The sequence below is a fragment of the Phocoena phocoena genome, chromosome 3 (assembly GCF_963924675.1).
Source record: "Phocoena phocoena chromosome 3, mPhoPho1.1, whole genome shotgun sequence".
NCBI classification, from domain to species: Eukaryota; Metazoa; Chordata; class Mammalia; order Artiodactyla; family Phocoenidae; genus Phocoena; species Phocoena phocoena.
In genome coordinates, this window is record NC_089221.1 from 167,334,795 (window position 1) to 167,356,709 (window position 21,915).

Sequence of the window (21,915 nt, forward strand, 5' to 3'; positions counted from 1 at the left end):
CACAAGCTTAGTTGCTCTGAGGCGTGTGGGATCTTTCCGGACCAGGGATCGAACCCGTGTCCCCTGCATTGGCAGGCACATTCTTAACCACTGTGCCACCAGGGAAGTCCCTGGAAGGCAAATTCTTAACTACTGGACCAGCTGGGAAGTCCCAAGCTCTTTACATTTTAAAGAGAGATAACCCAGTACATTCCTTTCCCATTTCTCCCACTACTCTTAAGCTTAGAAAGAGATTTGAAACCTCAGAGATTTGAAATCCATTTACTTTTATTTCCTTATGGTTTTTTTAGTCCCATGGAAATGTGTAGTTCGATGTTTAGATATTTAACTCTTCAGATCACTTTGTATTCATTAGCAACTGTTGTGCAACAAATTATCCCAAAACATAGTGGCTGAAGGCAGCAATAAATATTTCTTATCTTTCCAATTTTCTGTGGATCAGGAGTCTGAGAGTTTCCTGATCCAGTTTGGCTTGGAGGGTCTGGCGAGGGGGTTCTCAGGAGGTTGTAATCAGAGATGTCATCATCTAAAAGCTTGACTGGATTCACTTTGAAGGTGGCTCACTCATGTGACTGGAGAGTTGGTGCTGGCTGTTGGTGGGAGGCCTCAGCTCCTCACCACCTGGGCCTCTCCACAAGGCTGCTTGAACATCCTCACAACATGGCAGCTGGCTTCCACCAGATCAAGCAATCCAAAAGACCAGGGGTGGTCACACGACAGCCTTCAGGTCAAATCTGGCCCACTGCCTGTTTTTATACATAAACTTCCATTATTGGCACAAATGATCGCTTGCTTAAATGTTGTCTATGGCTGCTTTTACAACCGCAAGTCTAGTCGTTGCAACAAAGATCGCATGGCCCTTGGTATACAAAATACTTACTATCTAGCTCTTTACAGAAGAAACCCTGCCAACCCCTACAAAAGACCAAGGTGGAAGCGGCAATGTCATTTATGACCTAGCCATATATGACTGTCCTACAGAATTCCACTGGTCACACAGATCATCCCACCTCTGCTTTAATATGGGGGGGGGACTTGAATACCAGGAGGTGAGGGTCACAGGGGGCCTATCTTAGAGGCTGACTGCCACACCCCTGAAATTTGTTTGCAGTTATTTTTGCAAAGATGCTGGGCTGCCTGCCTGCAATTCATTTTTCCTTCTTAATTCCTAAAGAACATTGATTTTGTCTGGGACAACAGTATGCTCAGTTTAAAATGCAAATGTCCTTAGATTTCCTTGGAGCTTGAAGTGGTCATGTGACCCATGTATGGCCAATGAGATGGAAGTGGACATTGATGGTAAGCTTCTGAAAAGCTATTGTTTTCCTTATTAGAAGGGAAAACCCTGACATTTCTACATTTTTTGCACACAATGCTCCTCTTTCTTTTTTCTTTTTTTCTTTTTTTAAAATTTATTTATTCATTGGCTGTGTTGGGTCTTTGTTGTGGTACCTGGGCTTCTCATTGTGGTGGCATCCCTTGTTGTGGAACACGGGCTCCAGGAACGTGGGCTTCAGCAGTTGTGGCCTGTGGGCTCCAGAGTGCAGGCCCAGTAGCTGTGGCACATGGGCTCAGTTGCTCCACGGCATGTGGGATCTTCCCAGATGTGGGATTGAACCCGTGTCCCCTGCATTGGCAGGTGGGTTCTTAACCACTGCGCCACCACGGAAGCCCTTCTCTAAGAGTTTTATAGTGTCTAGCCCTACATTTAGGTCTTTAACCCATTTTGAGTTTATCTTTGTGTGGTGTTAGGGAGTGTTCTAATTTCATTCTTTTACATGTAGCTGTCCAGTTTTCCCAACACCACTTATTGAAGAGACTGTCTTTTCTCCATTGTATATTCTTGCCTCCTTTATCAAAAATAAGGTGACCATATGTGCGTGGGTTTATCTCTGGGCTTTCTATCGTGTTCCATTGATCTATCTTTCTGTTTTTGTGCCAGTACCATACTGTCTTGATTACTGTAGCTTTGTAGTATAGTCTGAAGTCAGGGAGCCTGATTCCTCCAGCTCCATTTTTCTTTCTCAAGATTGCTTTGGCTATTTGGGGTCTTTTGCATTTCTATACAAATTGTGAGATTTTTTGTTCTAGTTCTGTGAAAAATGCCATTGGTAGTTTGATAGAGATTGCATTGAACTTGTAGATTGCTTTGGGTAGTATAGTCATTTCCACAATGTTGATTCTTCCAATCCAAGAACATGGTATATCTCTCCATCTGTTTGTATCATCTTTAATTTCTTTCATCAGTGGCTTATAGTTTTCTGCATACAGGTCTTTTGCCTCCTTAGTTAGGTTTATTCCTAGATATTTTATTCTTTTTGTTGCAATGGTAAATGGGATTGTTTCCTTAATTTCTCTTTCAGATTTTTCATCATTAGTGTATAGGAATAGCAGGTAGGTCTGGCTCAGTCTCCCATGGGGTCACTGCTCCTTCCCCTGGGTCCCGAAGCGCACACTACTTTGTGTGTGCCCTCTAAGAGTGGAGTCTCTGTTTCCCCCAGTCCTGTCAAAGTCCTGCAGTCAAATCCCGCTAGCCTTCAAAATCTGATTCTCTGGGAATTCCTCCTCCCATTGCTGGACCCCCAGGTTGGGAAGCCTGACGTGGGGCTCAGAACCTTCACTCCAGTGGGTGGACTTCTGTGGTATAAGTGTTCTCTAGTTTGTGAGTCACCCACCCAGCAGTTATGGGATTTGATTTTACTGTGATTGCGCCCCTCCTACCATCTCATCGTGGCTTCTCCTTTGTCTTTGGATGTGGGGTATCTCTTTTGGTGAGTTCCAGTGTCTTCCTGTAGATGATTGTTCAAGCTGGCTGGTTGTTGTTCAAGGTTTCTCAGTGGGTCACAGGCAGGCTGGGATTGGGGTCACTTCCAGGTTCCTGGCTCTCCTGTCTGGTGATTGATGCTTGCTGCCGGCTGGGAGCTCAGCTGAGGTTGTCAACTGCAACACGTACCCATGGCCTTTCCATGTGGCTTGGGCTTCCTCACAAGATGGAGGCTGGTTCCAAAAGGGAGCATCCCAGGAAGGAGCCACATTGCCATGTATGACCTAGCCTTGTAGTGTAGTGTCACTTCCACCATTCTCTATTGGTTAAGATGGACACAGAGTTCTGCCCAGGGTCAAGAGGAGACCTAGACCCCACTTCTTGTCCAGGGGTGTCAAGTTCACACTAAAGAAGAGCAAGTGGCATGGGAGAGATTGTTACTCCTGTTTTTGGAGGATGCAATCCGCCCCATCCCCCGGAGTGTCAGTCACATCCAGGAGGGCAGGGTCCTTGTGCCTAGAAAGTGCCTGGCACACAGTAGGTGCTCACACATCAGGAATTTTTTTCTGAAAAATCCCATGTTCTGAAAAGTCACACCTTCAAAATAACAAGATATTATTTATATATTTATATATGAAAATATATAAATAATGTATTGTTTATCTTAGGATATTAATTATAATAATATATTAAATGTAAGTTAAATATCATATTAATAATAAAAGTATTTGGGCAAAGATAGGGTTGAGGGCAGGACACCAAAACCCACAGCACTTTGTACCCAGAGTGCTAATAAAGCCAGTAGTCAGGACTTCCCTGGTAGCGCAGTGGTTGAGAATCCGCCTGCCAAAGCAGGGGACCTGGGTTCGAGCCCTGGTCCGGGAAGATCCCACATGCCACGGAGCAACTTAGCCTGTGTGCCACAACTACAGAGCCTGTGAGCCACAACTACTGAGCCTGTGAGCCAGAACTACTGAAGCCCGCACGCCTGGAGCCTGTGCTCCACTGCCATGAGAAGCCCATGCACCGCAACGAAAAATAGCCCCCACTCACTGCAACTAGAGAAAGCCCACACGCAGCAACAAAGACCCAATGAAGCCAAATAAATTGATTAATTAATGAAAAAAAAAAGCCAGTACGCATCCAGGTCCAATCCCTACCCCAGGTAAACCTCTCCTGGTTTCTGTGCCCAGTCTCTGGCCTCAAACTCAGGGTACCTGCCTTCTCCTTTGAGATGAAAGCATTTGCTTCTAAGAGAGGTCACTTTTAACCTAGTTCAAATCTGATCCAGCCTGTGGATGTCTTCATTAATTTATTTCTTCAAACTAGGGGGAAAATGTCTTTGCAGTGTCTTCACCTGAACTTGAAACATTCCCAGGTAAGAGAGCAGAAGCTGTAGAGGTTCTTGAGGCCCTAAATCAGCCACAGAGCCCAGCAACAAAACACAACCATGAATAAAAATAAAAAAGAAATAAACAAATGTAAGATTAAACACACACATACACCACAACCATGAAATGCAGTCGTGGAACTCAACATAAAAGCCAGCCGTAAAACCTGGCTATAGAACCCAACACAAAACCCAGCCACGGAATCCAGCCACAAAGCTCAAATGTGGAACCCAGCCACAGAATCCAATACAAAATTCGGCCACAGAATTCAACCATGGAGCCCAGTCACAAACCCCACTGTAGAATGAAGCCACAGGACCCTGCCACAGAACCCAACATAAAACCCAGCCACAGAACCCAGCCACAAACTCAACAGTGGAACCCAGCCACAGAATCCAACAGAAAACTCAGTCACAGAATTCAACCACAGAACCCAATCACAAACCCCCACTATAGAATGAAGCCACAGGACCCAGCCACAAAACCCAGCCAGAAAACCCAACATGAAACCGAGCCACAAAACTCAGGCATGGAACCCAGCAACTACTCACCCTGAAGGGAGATATTTTTGTAGCTCTTCAGCTTTTTCTTTTTAAATAAGATTTTTCTTATTTATGTCGTTAAGACTTTCTCTTTACAAAAAGTGCTAGGAAAGAAACCACGTGTGAACAAACGCTTCTGGGTTACCCCAACCTCCAGCATCTCTTTATCAATTCCAACCAGGTGACTTACAAAACGGAAGTCCAAGTTGTAGCACAGCAAGTTGTAATTATGGAATTTGTCAGTGGAGATCTGGACGCCCAGGACCGAACGGCAGAAGCTCATTCAAGCCTCTACGATGCAGCCCAACGCCGTGTCAAGAGGGAAGTGTTGGTAATTCTGCTGCTGCCCAGCTGGGCACACTCAAGCCAAATTGCTTCCTTGCTTTGTTGTGTGTAAAATGCAGCTCCAAGACCAGCTCTGTCTGTGCAGTTGCCCAGAACCCCAGGCTCAGAAGAAACTCGCACTTCGTTTTAGGCTCTGCAGCTGCCCTCTGGGAATTTTTTTCCTCCCCAGCTTTATTGAGATCCAACTGGCACGTAACTGTGTACATTTAAGGTATATGATGTGTTGATTCAATACACTTGTAAACTGCAAAACCATTACCACCGTAGCCATCCTGTTACCATTTCTTTTTCGTGATGAGAACATTTAAGATCTACTCTCTTAGCAACTTTCAAGTATGGGATACAGTATTATTAGCTATAATCACCGTGCCAGACGTTAGATCCCAAACCTTTTAATCTAATAACTAGAAGTTTGTACCCTTTGACCAACATCATCTTCCCATTCCCCTCCCCACCCCCCTTATTTTGGTTTCTAAGGGAAAGGCAAGGCGGAGCAGGGTAAGATTCAGGATTGACTTATTTGAATAATTGCAGCCAACTCTGTGGCGTAGGGGCTCTCCCTAGTACTTAGCCTCAGGGTGACTGGGGCAGGGGAATGTTGGCTCAGAGTGGAGAGCCCAGTAAGGACGTGGTTGTGTTTATGAGTTTTGCATTGGCTGGTTTGCAAAGGAAAGAAAGGTGTGCTCTCTGAGACAGCTGTTCACTATCTCTAAGAATTAGCCAATCTCGGGAGGAGCCTGTCTCCAGGATCAGCAGGGCCCCCGGATGTCAAAGCATCCAAAAATACAGAACATGCAAATGTATGATGAATATACTCTTTCACATTGTGACTCTACTCACCTTTACCCCTTTATCGCTACACCTGTTCCCTGGTCCTGAACTAGCACGCGTGTCCTGTGTCTTCTGTTTCCCTCCTATCTCCATAGCAGCACAAGTCTCTCAGGAAGCCTGAGACCCACATGTCCTTCGCCTTCCCAGATATGTCCCCAGAACCCATCTCAACGCTGTCCACCGACCCAGGTAAGGGCCCAAGCATCCTCTTAAATGGCAACTTCTCCCTCATCCCCTGCCGCCGGTTGACCATCCAGCTCTATTGGAGATATCCCCTCTTCACTCCACCAGCGACGCATGGCTTCATTCCATCAACAAGTACGTATCAGCCCCTTCATGCAACGGGCCCTAGGTTCCTGGAGCCACTGCAATGGCCGGGACAGACAGGGTCCCTGTCCCAGGGATCCAGACACTTGACCTCTGTTTCTGCTTTTCAACCAGCTTCCTGCCTGGTGCTCCTGACTCAGCCCAGCCCCATGCCCGCCAGCCACCAGCAGCTAGAGAGATGGCTTTGAAAGACACAGGATGGCATCCCTCATCCCCACTTAGGATTCCCCCAGAGCTGTCCTAGAGCCCGGAAAAGAGCTCACGCTTCTTAGCTGGGGACGTAGAGCACTTTGCAAGCAAGCTGAACTCGCTGGGCTTCGGGGTGATTCACTCATTCCTTCCTTTTGGTCTTAGGCACTGATCACCACACACACACACACACACACACACACACACACACATGCGTGCGCGCCTGCTCCCCCAGGACATCAGAGCCTCACTTGTCCCCAGGCCCGTTCACATGCCCTCTTAAGCCTCTCTGGTATCAGATGGGCAAAGAGCAAAGTTTGAGAAGACAAGGTGTGGGCTGAACTGTGGGGACCCAGCCCGTCAGTCATTGCAGGTGTGACCCAGCCCCGGGCACAGCCTCGGAGGAGGACAATCAGAGGCCAGCTATAAAACTGTGAAATGCGCATGCCCTTCGGCTCAGCCATCCCACTTTTTTTTTTTTTTTTTTTTTTTTTTTTTGCGGTACGCGGGCCTCTCACTGTCGTGGCCTCTCCCATTGCGGAGCACAGGCTCCAGACGCGCAGGCTCAGCGGCCATGGCTCACGGGCCCAGCCGTTCCACGGCATGTGGGATCTTCCCGGACCGGGGCACGAACCCGTGTCCCCTGCATCGGCAGGCGGACTCTCAACCACTGCGCCACCAGGGAAGCCCAGCCATCCCATTTCTGGGAATGCATCCTGCAAATAAACTTGCATGTGCAAGGAAATTCGAGAAGAGATTCCTTGCTACGTAATTTGTGGTAGGAAAACATGAATGTCTGCCCACTGTGGTTCAGTTAAATAAAAACAAGGGCCCCTCCACGATATGGGACCCTGTGTAGCTGCCACATGGGAGGAAGCAGGTCAGGACACACTAATAGAAGCGGCTTAGATGCATGCACTGTGATGGGTGCTTTACCTGTGTTTGTGTTTTTCCTTGGCATGTACTGAAACACCACATTTAGATCTGGAAACCAGCTGTTGTAATTCTCCCCCATTTTACGGATGAGGAGGGAAGCTGAGGTGGCATTGAAGGGTTAAATGATCTGCCTGGAGTCACAGAAGAAGTGACAGAACCAGGAGCTGAATCTGGGCAGTCCACAATGCTAATCTCTGAATTAGCACACCTTGGTGAATTTGTAAAGGTGTCCAACTTCCACCGTTCATTTCAAAAGCACAGAATGGTTTTGTAAAATGTTAGTATTTAGGAGAAGAATTAAACGGAAACACGCCTCCAAGAGATATTTGTACACCCTTGTGTTTTTTTTTTTTTTTTTTTTTTGTACACCCATGTTGATAGCAGCATTCCACTGTAGCCAAAAAGGTGGAAGCAACCCGAGTGTCCATCGGCAGATAAATGGATCTGCCCAGGGGGGCTGGGCATGGCTGGGGCTGATTTCCAAGATACCTGAGTTTATGCAACTCGGCTGGCACCCAGATCACAGAGGCTCTCCACGTCAGAGAAACCTCAGTATCTGGCCGGCTGGGAACAGGGTAAAGAGGAGGCAGATAGTTTTTCCCAAAAGAGGTTGTAAGGTTACCTGGTCAGAGAATAGATTCAGGGCAGGGGACCTGGGAAGGGAGGGAAGGGAGGAGTTTTGCCTGCAAGGGCCCCTCTCCCATCCTCGCCCTCCCCTCATCTTTTCCCAGGCAGATTAAAGAGACTTAAAAACATTTTTTTTTATTGAAGTACAGTTGATTTACAATATTGTGTTAATTTCTGCTGTACAGCAAAGTGATTCAGTTACACATATATGTATACATTCTTTTTAAATATTCTTTTCCATTATGGTTTATCATAGGTTATTGAATATAGCTCCCTGTGCTATACAGTAGGACCTTGTTTATCCATTCTATATACGAAAGCTTACATCTACTAACTCCAACTTCCCACTCCATCCCTCCCTCACCCCCCACCCCTTGGCAACCACAAGTCTGTTCTCTATGTCTGTGGGTCTGTTTCTGTTTCATAGATAGGCTCATTTGTGTTATATTTTAGAGTCCACATATTAGTGATACCATATGGTATTTGTCTTTCTCTTTCTGACTTACTTCACTTAGCATGATAATCTCCAGTTGCATCCACGTTGCTGCAAATGGCATTATTTCGTTCTTTTTTATGGCTGAGTAGTATTCTATTGTATATATGTACCACATCTTTTTTTTTTTGCGGTACACGGGCCTCTCACTGTTGTGGCCTCTCCCGTTGCGGAGCACAGGCTCTGGACGCGCAGGCTCAGCAGCCATGGCTCACGGGCCCAGCCGCTCCGCGGCATGTGGGATCTTCCTGGACCGGGGCACGAACCCATGTCCCCTGCATCGGCAGGCGGACTCTCAACCACTGCGCCACCAGGGAAGCCCTGTACGACATCTTTAAAGAGCACTTTTAGTGGGAAATCAATGCCGAACCACAAACTGCAGGCACAGGTGAGCAGGTGGGCAGGGCAGGGGCTGCAGTGTGGAAAGACCAACCTCCCAGAGGTTCCTAGAGATCAGAAAAGGTATCAGCTTTGCACGCCCACAAGCTGGATCTTCTCAGGGCCCGCTGAAGTTTAGACATAGTAGCGGTTGATGATCATAATTAGTTACAATGTGTCTAAGCTTCCCCATGGAAGCGGCAGGAAGCCCCAGCCAGGGCACAGGCTGTCTTTGTGTAGATTGCAAAAAAAAAGTGTGCCCTCTAAGAGGCAAGAGCACACAGGAATCAGAGTGTGGGTTGTGGAATTGCAGGACAGAGTTCAAATTCCAGCTCTGCCAGTGAATTATTCAACCTCTTTCAAACGCAAAGTTTACTCTTGTGCAAGATGGGCATGACAGCAACACCAGTTGTGAGGGGCTGTTGCGTGAGTTGGATAATATACATAAAGAAGAAAGGCAGTGCCTGGCACAGGAAAAGTACATTGTGACTCTTAAGTATTACTTCATGATTGTTATTGTTGATGTATGATGTTTGACACTCAAATGTAACCTCGAATCCCTATGGGGACCCTAGAAGGCAGGGATTATTATTATTTGCATCTTCCAGATGGGAGATCAAGAGTCATGAAGGTTGAACCTGAGAGCCTAGAGCTATAGAGTAATGAGTGGGGATTTCATCCAGCCTGCCCATTGCCCCAGACTCAGAGGCTTTCTCCTTGTCCTGGATCAAAGCCCCAGACGTGGAGGGGAAGCCAGGCATCCGGTCTGTGAATGGCACAAGAAGGGCAGAGTTCACCAGAGCGGATTCTCCGGCCATGGCTAAGCCCCCTAATTCCAGCTACAGTTCTTTTCTCTTTGACTGGGTTCTAGGAAGATGCTTTCTTGTGTCCCTTACCCGGCAGGGCACAACCGTTTTCCAATCCCACCAGCCCCATCCTTCCCGTCTGGAGCTGTGGACAGTGTCTCCAGGGCCTGGGCTATTCTCATGGCCATTCTGGCCACTGAACGTGAATTTTTCCATTAATTTATCTCCCCAGAATGGTGCTTGTTTTCCAGGAATCTGCGGGGGTGTGTGTCATTCACTGGAGTCCCTACTTTGCCCATTTGGTGGATGGACGTTTCTGCAAGGTGAGTGACCACACGTATCCAAAAGTTGAATAAATGGCCTTTGACCCAGAAATTCAACGTTTAGGATTCAATCTTAAGAAAATTATTAAAGACTTAATAAAAGTTATATATATATATATGTATATTACATAAACATATAGTTATATATATAATATATATTCTATACATATACAGTTATATTTATACATTATATATTACATATAGTTATATAATATAGATGTATGTAAAATATATCTATATATAATGTATACATAGGTATATATAGGTATACATTATATACCTATATATACATTATATATAGGTATACCTATACCTATACCTGCATAGGTATATAATGTATACCTATGCAGTATAGTTATATGTATACAAGTATACATATGTATATAAGTATATATGTTATCATAAGAGTAAGTAATTAGAAGCAACCTAAATGTCCAATAATATCGATAGAATATTGGTTAAGTATATAATGCTATGGCCACATAATAGAATACTATACGGTCAATTAAAAAAATGAGAAAAATTTAAAAATGAGGTCTAAATTTATGGACATGGAAAAATGTCAATTATCATGAAACAAAACAGATGGTTAGAAAAATAACCAATTATAGATAAGGCTAGTTAATGAGAAATGGGAACCACAGGAAAAATTTTAAGGGGCATGGAGGATAAATCCAGGTATTCCAATAGAGAAGGTTGCACAAGGAACTAGAACGGACAAGCTCCAAGTGGTATAAATCGTCTGATTTGCTCAGTGTTATATTGCCAGGACCTAGAATGGTGTGCAACAAATAGCTGTTATCAATAAGAACAACATTTGAAGAAATAATGGTAGGAATTTCCTGAGGGGTAGGAAATTGATTCTCTTGTGAAATTAGCTCCCAAATGGGAGGTACGAGGCGTGAGGAGGGAAGAAAAGGAACCATGTTTAAGCAAGGGATGGGGTGAAAGCTTTGTGAAAATTAATCATGGGAAACTTCACTAAAATAGAGGTGGGAGGCCAGAAGGGGGCGCTCCCATGCACATGTATCAATACAAATTCCAGCAGGAAGAGATGCTTTGCATCTCTGGCAGGAAGTGACACTACTTTACTACCCAGCAGGGAGAAGAAAGATTTCTCCTTGCCTGGCAACAGCTCAGCCAATGAAAAGCCACTATACTTCTAATCCCAGTTTCCTCCAATGGCCTTTTTATTTACAATATTCCCTCCCAACTTCCCCTTCTCCTCTATAAAAGAGTGTCCTTTGTTTTACTGGATTTGCATGTGGTTCATCATAGTTGCACGTCCCGAATTGCAATTCTTTGCTGCTCTCGAATAAACCCATTTTGCTTGTAAAATAACTGGCTGTTTTATTGTTTTAGGTTAACAGCTTCCATACTGGAGAAGATCACCAGCGCTTCCCTGCTGGGCCCCAAGAAAGCCAAGGGTACTCCTTCCCACCTCCTACCCACACACACAGGAGACTGTGAGTCTTCTCTGGAGAAACCAAATGGCTTCAGAGAAAAGACCTATAGCGACTGACGTTTGTGGGGGGACCTCTGGGAAAGTTTGCCTTCAATGAAACTCCCCACTGACATGAACCCCCTACCATTTCAGCTGCTGGCCCTCACATTCAAATATAAGATTTAAGGAAACCTCCAAAGTGAAAGGTAGAGACCAGAATAAACACAGGAAAAATAAACAAACTCAGGAAAATAAAAACAATTGAAGGAGAAAAAAAAAGCACAACACAACCCCACTGAATTATTATCTTCAGAGAAATAGCAGAAGATGTACTGAGTAGACCAATAACACAGCAGATTGCTGTTTTAAAAATAAAAAAGAGGAATAATCAAGTTCATCACATACTTGTTTGCTTGGTAGAGATTTGAAGGGGTCTGGGGTCCATTGCTGGGGGAGTAGATGGATGGTGAAACTGGGAGATGTACAGCCAGAAGTCCTGAGTGTAGCTGGAGTTAACAGACACGCCTCACATGAAGCAACCTGGATAAACCTTCCTAACAAAGTGCCTCATAATAGCCAAAAAGTGGGAACGACCCAAAAGTCTATCAAACATGAAAGGGTAATAAAATGTGATCCATCCTTCCATACAATGGCACATTAGCGAGCCATGAAGTGTTGATACACAGTACAATATGGACGAACCTCAGGACATTATGTTGGGTAAAAGAAGCCAGATACAAAATTCACATGTTGTGTGATTCCATTGATATGACATGTCCACACAAGCAAATCCACAGAGACAGAAGGTAGATTCACGGTTGCCAGAGGCAATGGGAAGAGGGGATGAGCGGTGACTGCCAAGGGGTATGAGGTTTCTTTTTGGGGTGATGAAAATGTTCTGGAATTAGATTGTGGCGATGGTTGCACAACCTTGCAAATATAATAAAAAAACACTGAATTGTACACTTTAAAAGGGCTGAATTTTATGGTATGTGAAAGATATCTCAAGGAAAACAAATGCAGATTCTGATTTAATCAGAAAATAAAATACCAATAGAGAAGGGAAGAAATGAGAACGAAAGGGAGAAAGAGAGAGAGCGAGTGAGAGAGCACAGCATCATTTGGGCAAATGTAAAACACAGGCACATAGCTCAATATACATCTTGCAGAATCAGAAACAAAGAAGACACACACTAAACTCTCTAGGATGGGTAACATTCTAGAATGGAAGTAAAAGAAAGAAGTGGGCAAAGACCCCCCATAAGCTCTCTCATAAGCCCACTCTTCCACCCCATACCCTCCTGTCACCCTCCTTGCCCCAAACAGATCAGCAGTGACAAAGGGCAATGCCTTGAATGACAAAGGAAGCCAAAAGGGAACTGGTAAACTATTCAGAAAACGGTGAAAGTAACATTTTATATCAAAATCCGTGAAACAGATAAAACTGATCTTGGAGAAATGCTCAGAGCCTTAATTATCCCATTGTTAAAGAAAACAAAGATGTGGACATTCCCTGGCGGTCCAGTGGTTAGGACTCCGCGCTTTCACTACTTTGGCCCGGGCTCGATCCTCGGTCCGGGAACTAAGATCAGGCCAAAAAAAAAAAAAAAAAAAAAAAAGAGAGAAAGGAAAAGGAAACAAAAATGATGGAACTGTTTTAACAAATTAGACTAAGAACAAAAAGAAATTAGGAAGATGGAATAGATAGAGAGGAAAAACGGAAATGAATCAAATGGGGAGGAAGGTCAAACAGGGTGAGAAAGGAAGTGGATTCTTTAAAAACCAATGAAATAGGGCTTCCCTGGTGGCGCAGTGGTTGAGAGTCCGCCTGCTGATGCAGGGGACACGGGTTCGTGCCCCAGTCCGGGAAGATCCCACATGCCGCGGAGCGGCTGGGCCCGTGAGCCATGGTCGCTGAGCCTGCGCGTTCAGAGCCTGTGCTCCGCAACGGGAGAGGCCACAACAGTGAGAGGCCCGCGTACCGCAGAAACAAACAAACAAACAAAAACCAATGAAATAGACAACCTCTCACAAGCCTGATTAATTTGTAAAAATCAGAGCGGGGGTGGGGTGGGGTGGGGTGGGGTGGGGTGGGGTGGGGTGGCATGGGGGGAGGTAATAAACACGATTAGGGACCTCTAAGGAGATAAGGTGTCAGCATAGATGCAAACAGTCAAATAAGAGGATTTTATATGCCGCTCAGGCAACTTTCTGGAAAACCTAGAGGAAATCAATGATTTCTGAGAAAAATGCACATTCTGCTCACTGGCCCAAGTGGAACATCTGATTAGGTCAATGAACATAAAAGATATTAGAAAGGTGATTAAAGAACTATATTAAGAAAGTTTCTCTAAATAATCATAATCCAAATTATTCAACCTATTCCATAGAAAAATACAGAAAACTCACCCAGTAAATCTATGACCTCATTTTATGAATTCATTTCACAGCTTCAGTTCCAAAACCATAATGACAGGATGGAAAAATACAGATCAATCTCACCTAAGAACATAGAAAAATTCTAAATGTTATCAAACATTGTCGTTTGTCCAAAAGAGAAGCTACAGTCTGATATAGCCAGCTTTATCTCCGGAATTCCAGAGAGTTCCAATAAAAAGCATTCTATCAAATTAAACAAGAAAACCCACAAGATCCTATTAATATGTACTAAGAAACATTCGATAAAATTCAGCAGTCTTTTTTAGTGAAAGTGAAGTAACATTTTTTAAAAAAAGAAATTGCTTAAATATAATAAAAGCAATTACCCTAAAATCAACAGTAAATATTATACTATATTTAGTATATATGATACTGTATAAAAAAATCATAAAATCTCATTAAAGAAGATAAAGCAAGATCTGAAGTAATGGAAAGACATAGCATTTCTTTGATGGGTCAATATCGATAAAATATGTTATCCAAAAATTATAAACTTAATGCGATTACATTCAGCATCCCAGTGTGGAAAGCATAATTATTTTTCCTGAATTGGATAAAAATTATACGGAAGACCAGCCAACACAAATGTAAAAAAAATAGGGGGATACTTCAACTGAAATAGTTAAAATGGAACTAATTAAATAGATGAGTAGGAAAAAAAATCACAAAAATTCAGGAAGATGTCGCAACATACATGAAAAAGGTGGCATTTTAATTCCCAGGGAATAGCGTGATTTATTTTTTAAATGGTATTGACCCAATCTTGAATACACTTTGGTACACTGCTATCAAACCATCTGAAAAAAAACAGGTAGACCCTCAGCTGATACAATAAACAAAAATATGTTCCAGATAGATTCAGTACTCAAATACAAAAAATAAGAACGTGGTTAGGAAATCTAAGTAGCTATATATATGACCTGAGGACAAAAGAGACTTCCCTAGGCAAGACTGGAAACTCTGGATGACAAAAGATACCTCAAAATTTTGAAATCAATAATTCAGCTGACAAACAGCATGTACAAATTGAGAAGAAGTCAATCCAAAAGGAAATAAAGGTTAAACAATATGAATAAGCAGTACACAAAAAAGGAAATCCGGGCTTCCCTGGTGGCGCAGTGGTTGAGAGTCCGCCTGCCGATGCAGTGGACACGGGTTCGTGCCCCGGTCCGGGAGGATCCCACATGCCGCGGAGCGGCTGGGCCTGTGAGCCATGGCCGCTGAGCCTGTGCGTCCGGAGCCTGTGCTCCGCAACGGGAGAGGCCACAACGGTGAGAGGCCCGCGTACTGCAAAAAAAAAAAAAAAAAGCAAATCCAAGTCACCAAAATCAGATGAAAAGATGCTCAGATGGGCCGGGGGTCAGGACATGCAAATTGAGACAATGGTGAGATGCCACTTTCTCAAACTGGCAAAATTTTTGAAAAGTGATAACACTCATTTCTGGTGAGACTGTGGCAAAAAGTGTTCTCGGGCATGGCTGGCAGGAATGTGCTCTCCAAAAGGGTTTAAACACTTTGCCCTGGCAACAGCTATTTTGTATACAAATCCTTTTTCAGAAATGTTTTGTAGTATTTTCTTCTAGTCTACGACTTGTCTTTTCATTCTCTTAATAGCATGTTTTGCAGAGCAAAAGTTTTTAATTTTACTAAAGTTCAACATCAATTTTTTTCCCCATGGATTATGCTTTTGATGTTGTATCTAAAAACCCATTGCCAAACCCAAGATCACCTAGATGTTTTCCTATGTTTCCTTCTAGCAGTTTTATAGTTTTGTGTTTTACATCCAGGTCTATGATTCTATGTGTGTGGGCCGGGGGTAAAATATACATAATACACAGTGTACCACGTTAACCATTTTAAGTGTACGATTTGGTGGCATTACCTACAGTTACAATGTTGTGCAGTCATACCACTATCTATTTCAGGAACTTTTCAACATCCCAAACGGAAATGGTACCCATTAAATGATAACTTCCTATACCACATTCCCGCAGCTTCTAGTAACTGCTATTCAACTTTTTGTCTCTGTGAATTTGCCTATTCAATGTAACTCATTACGATGCATTTTGAGTTCATTTTTGTGAAAGGTTTAAGGTCTGTGTCTAGATTCTCTCTCTCTCTCTCTCTTTTTTTTTTTTGGCATATGGACATCCAATTATTCCAGCACAATCTATTGAAAAGACTGTCCTTTCTCCGTTAGATTGCCTGTGTTCCTTTGTCAAAGATTTGTTGACTATATTTGTGTGGGTCTATTTCTGGGCTGTCTATTCTGTTTCATTGATCTGTGTGTTTATTCTTTTGCCAATTCCACACTGTCTTGATTACTGTAGCTTTATAGGAAGTCCTGACATTGGGTAGCGTCAGTCCTCCAACTTTGTTCTTCAGCATTGTGTTGGCTCTTCTAGGTCTTTGCCTTTCCATAGAAATTTTAGATTCAGTTCATTGATATCTACAGCCTGACAAAATCTATTAAAATTTAAAATACATAAACCTGGGACTTCCCTGGTGGCGCAGTGGTTAAGAATCTGCCTGCCAATGCAGGGGACACAGGTTTGAGCCCTGGTCCGGGAAGATCCCACATGCCTCAGAGTAACTAAGCCCATGCGCCACAACAACTGAGCCTGTGCTCTAGAGCCTGTGCTCTTCAACAAGAGAAGACACCGCAATGAGAAGCCCGCACACCACAACAAAGAGTAGCCCACTCTTGCCACAACTAGAGAAAGCCCGCGTGCAGCAATGAAGACCCAACGCAGCCAAAAATAAATAAATAAATTTATTTAAAAAAAAGAGAATCCGCCTGCCAATGCAGGGGGCACAGATTCGAGCCCTGGTCTGGGAAGATCCCACATTCCACGGAGCAACTAAGCCCATGCGCCACAACTACTGAGCCTGTGCTCTAGAGCCCGCGAGCCACAACTACTGAGCCTACGAGCCACAACTACTGAAGTCCGCATATCTAGAGCCCGTGCTCCACCACAAAGAGAAGCCACTGCAATGAGAAGCCCGCGCACCTCAACGAAGAGTAGCCCCTGCTCTCGCAACTAGTGAAAGCCCAGGCACAGCAACAAAGACACAACGCAGCCAAAAATAAATAAATAAATTTACTAAAAAAAAAATACATAAGCCTTTCACCCAGCAATCTCATTCCTAGAACTCTGTTCTTTAGAAATAAAATAATCAGCACATATGTACATAGGTATAAAAATATTTATTGCAGTGCTTTTTTTTTCTTTTAGGTGGCAGAGGGAATAAAACCTATAAAGCAAGTGAAAACCAGTTAATGGGAATGTGGTTGAACAAATTATGGTTCATCCATACCATGGGAGATTATCAAACAATTACAAAGAGTGAATTAGGACCTTAGCAGGTGGTCTGAGCAGTTTCCATAAGATACCCTGGGTAAAAAATAGTGTATCCAATATGATTCCAATTTATAAAACAATAACCCTCACTCTCTATTTTTGGTCTATTTATTATGTACTATTATATAATTATTATTGTTATTTTGTGGTCATGCCATGCAGCATGTGGGATCTTAGCTCCCCAGCCAGGGATGGAACCCATGCCCCCTGCAGTGGAAGCACGGAGTCTTAACCACTGGACCTCCAGGGAAGTCCCTGTATTATGTACTTTTAGTCAATGAGCAGGAAGAATAACCTGGTAGAAAACACTGTAGGATGGTTACCTTGAAGGATGGCCAACATAAGAGAAAATAAGAGGAAAAGAGGGTAGTTTGCCCCCTGGCAACTGTTGAAAACGGTAACTGTTTTCTCTAAACCAGTTCCGTTCAATAGAAATATAAATGCGATCCATTTGCACAATCTTAACCACATTACAAAAAAGTAAAAAAGAAACAGATGAAATTTAATATTTTTTTTAGCCCAATGTGGCCCAAATATCACCAACATCATTGATATTTATAAAAGCATCAGTGAGGCATGTGACATTCTTTTTCTCTTATGAAGTCTTCAGAATTCTGTGTGTATTTTAAACTTAAATCTCCATTCGGACTGGCCATGTTTCAAGCACACAACCACTCCCTGTGGCCAGCGGCCACCATCTGGACAGTACAGCTCTGAAGACAATCTATAGGAAGACTTGAGTGCCCCCTAGTGGCAGGCTCCATTAACTCCACCCTTCTTGGCAATCTGGTCCAACTCAAACATCAATCAGATTGTGTGGCTCCCTGCCTAGAACCCTCTATGGCTCCCTGATGCCACCAGGTCACGGCCACACTCCCAGGCTTAGCTTTCAAGGCCCCTCTCAATCTGAGTCCAACTCACCTCTCTCCAAAGGAGAGGATGTTTTCCACTCCTTCGCCCCAGCCACAGTGGACTTGCCCACCATTCATTCATTCACTCATCCATTGATTGATTCAGTGAATGTTCACTGAGGACCTAGGGGCTACCCTGGATCGTGCGTGTCTTCCGAGAGTCAGTGGTGCTTGAGCTTCTGGGACCAACAGTCTGCACTTAACCAACTGCCTCCTTGGGCCTCGGTCTTCACGTTTGATCTTGGACTTCACACCATCCTGGTAGGATTATTGGTGGAACTCAATGTGATAACAAATGTAAAACTCCTGGCACACAGTGGGTGTTTAACAGATGTTGACTGAACCAGTGGTATCCTTGAGGCTTGGGGTCAGGGCAGGAAGCTGCAAGTAGAGACTCTGACAGCAGCTGGGGGGGTGGATGGGTCCATCGGGAGACAGGCTAGGCCGGAGCCCCAGAGAGATGGGTGCAGATGGTAGGGCTGGGGGTGGGTACCCATGTCCTCCCTCTCCCAGCAGGACTAATCCACACCGGACCCAGTGACCCCAATCTTTGCAGAACCCACTTGCAATCACCTCCCTGCATGAAAACCTTCGATGGCTCCCTGTTGATTTTAAAATAGCAAGAAAATCCCCGTAGATTGTCTCAGCCTCACCTCTCATTCCCCTCTCCCTTAGTTCCTGGTGCTCCAGCCACACAATTCACACAGGGCCTTTGCACATGCCATTCCCTATCCTTGGGATGCTCTTCCCTTCCTTTCCCTCAGTATTTTTTCAAAATTTATTTTATTTTTATTTATTTTTGGCTGCATTGGGTCTTTGTTGCTGCGCACATGGGCTTTCTCTAGTTGCGGCCAGTGGGGGCTATTCTTCGCTGCAGTGCGTGGGCTTCTCACTGCGCTGGCTTCTCTTATTGCAGAGCACAGGCTCTAGGCACACGGGATTCAGTAGCTGTGGCGCACAGGCTCAGTAGCTGTGGCGCACTGGCTTAATTGCTCCGTGGCATGTGGGATATTCCCGGAGCAGGGCTTGAACCCATGTCCCCTGCATTGCCAGACGGATTCTTAACCACTGCGCCACCAGGGAAGCCCTCTCTCACTTTTAACTCCTCCTTATCTGGCCAATCTCAGAGCAAGTGTTACCGCCTTGGAGAAGCCTGCCCTGATCCTTGGCCAAAGTCAGGCCCTGGGGCACCAGTACCTCCCTTCCATGGCACTTACTACCACTAGAATGTGAGTTCCAGGGATCTTTGCTTTGTTTGCAACCGTGTCCCCCCAGCACCTAGAACAATGCCTGGTATACAACAGGCACTCAATAAACGGTTGCGTGAACATTCCCCAGACTCTGATAAACTGCAGGACGGCAGGGTCTGAAGCTGTTTCTGCTTCCTTCCTGTGCCCCCGTGCCTGGTATGCAGTAGGTGATCAGTAAATGGTTACAGAAATGGACGATGCCCTCAGGCCTAGGTCACTGGGCGCCTGGGTCCTGGGCCACCACGTGGCCACTGCACATTTCTATCAACTTGATCCCACTTGATTTTCCCCAGAAAATCACCAAAAGAGAGATTTTCTTTCCTATTTGGAAGATGAAGAAAGCAAGATCTGGAGGTTGAGAGCTCAGACTCCATATCTCGTTTATTCCTCTGGAGCGGATGAGGTTTCTTCTCCATCAGGAAAACTCTCTGTGGCAGGCTACATAGAGCATCCCAAAGATGTCCACACCCTAATCCCCAGGACCTGTGAAAGATGGTACCCAACATGGAAACATATTTGCAGACGGGATTAAGTTATGGATATGCAGAAGGGGAGATGCTCCTGTGTTACATGGGTGTGCCCAGTGGAATCACAAGGGTCCTTGAAAGAGGGAGGCAGGGGCCTCCCTGGTGGCGCATTTGTTGAGAGTCCGCCTGCCGATGCAGGGGACACGGGTTCGTGCCCCGGTCCGGGAAGATCCCACATGCCGCGGAGTGGCTGGGCCCGTGAGCCATGGCCGCTGGGCCTGCGCGTCCGGAGCCTGTGCTCTGCAACAGGAGAGGCCACAACAGTGAGAGGCCCGTGTACCGCAAAAAAAAAAAAAAAAAAAAAAAAAAGAGGGAGGCAGGAGGGTCAGAGAGAGATAAGAGGATGCTACACTGTTGCCTTTGAAGATAGAGGAAGGGGCCACGGTCCAAGGAATGCAGGTGGCTTCCAGGAGCTGGAAAAGGCCAGGAAACGGACTCTCCCCAGAGCCTCTGGAAGGACTGCATCCTTGAGGGTGCCTTGATGTTAGCCCAGTGAAAGGCATTTCAGATTCTGACCTCCAGAACTGTAAGATAGAAAATTGGCATTAAAAGAAATTAATTTATTAATTTATTTTTGGCTGCATTGGGTCTTTGCTGCTGAGCGGGCGTTCTCTAGTTGCAGCAAGCAGGGGCTACTGTTCGTTGCAGTGCACAGGCTTCTCATTGTTGTGGCTTCTGTTTTTGCAGAGCATGGGCTCTAGGTGTGTGGGCTTCAGTAGTTGTGGCACACGGACTCAGTAGTTGTGGCACACGGGCTTAGTTGCTCCGGGGCATGTGGGATTCTCCCAGCCTAGGGCTCGAACCCAAGTTCTCTGCATTGGCAGGCAGATTCTTAACCACTGTGCCACCAAGGAAGTCCGAAAATTGGCGTTATTTTGTGTGTGTGTGGTAATTTGTTACAGCGGCCATGGGAAGCTCATACACCCTCCAACCGGGGAGGAAGTTTCCAGCCGATCAGAGGGCAGAAGGCATCTGACAGATGCCGCATGACCATTGCCTCAAGCCCCGTGTTTCGGATACAACCAGCGCTGCTGCCCTAATTGTCTCCCAGAAAACAGTGGCCAGGTCTGCCCTCTCTAGTGACAGAGAGATGACTGTGACTTTAGAAATGTGACAGAACTGTCAGAGGTACAGGAAATGCATGACTTGTGAAATAAAATGGCCGCCAGCAATTATTCATCCTACAGCTGCTTAAACATCCAGACTTCTCTCCATCAAGAGAGAAAACAAAAACCAAGAAAAACTCTGAGCCCTCAATGAAACTATCATGATATCATGTTTCTGGAGCTGCCCTGGGGAACAATGATGGCAGAGGAATCAGACTCACCCAGCCCCACACCTTCAGAGACAGAGAGGCCGAAGGTAGAGAAGGAATTTTGCCAAAAGGCCGGGCTTGGATGAGCTCAGCAGTGAGACTGTGGCCTCCATAGTTTTTTCAAAAATTGTGTAAAATACACATAACATAAAACTTACCATCCTATTAGCAAATGCAAACTATCATATATAGAACAATAAACAACAAGGTTCTACTGTACAGCACGGGGAACTCTATTCAATATCCTGTGATAAACCACAATGGAAAAGAATATGAAAAAGAATATATATATGTATATGCATAACTGGGTCACTTTGTTGTACAGCATAAATTAACACAACATTGTAAATCAACTATACTTCAATAAAATAAATTTAAAATATTTTACTATCCTAATCATTATTGAAGTTATTTTTAAAAATTTTCCCACTTTATTGAGGAATAATTGCCAAATATAATTGTATTGATTATAAGTGGGCTGTGTGATGTTTTGATATACATATACATTGTGGAATGATCGCTTAAGCATTTTTTATTTTATTTTATTTTATTTTTGCGGTACGCGGGCCTCTCACTGTTGTGGTCTCTCCCGTTGCTGAGCACAGGCTCCGGATGCGCAGGCTCAGCGGCCATGGCTCACAGGCCCAGCCGCTCCGCGGCATGTGGGATCTTCCCGGACCGGGGCACGAACCCGTGTCCCCTGCATCGGCAGGCG

The 21,915-nt window shown here is 44.7% G+C and overlaps 1 protein-coding gene across 1 annotated transcript in view; it reads left to right on the top strand.

The window, feature by feature from the left end:
- The first annotated feature begins 4,926 nt into the window (after positions 1-4,926).
- Positions 4,927-21,915, top strand: part of FBN3 (fibrillin 3) — an 89,921-nt gene continuing 72,932 nt past the window's right edge. Inside the window, exons 1-2 of the mRNA XM_065873835.1 lie at positions 4,927-5,028; positions 5,969-6,062. Of these exons, the coding sequence (XP_065729907.1) occupies positions 4,927-5,028; positions 5,969-6,062 (196 nt within the window). The remainder of the gene's footprint in view (positions 5,029-5,968; positions 6,063-21,915) is intronic.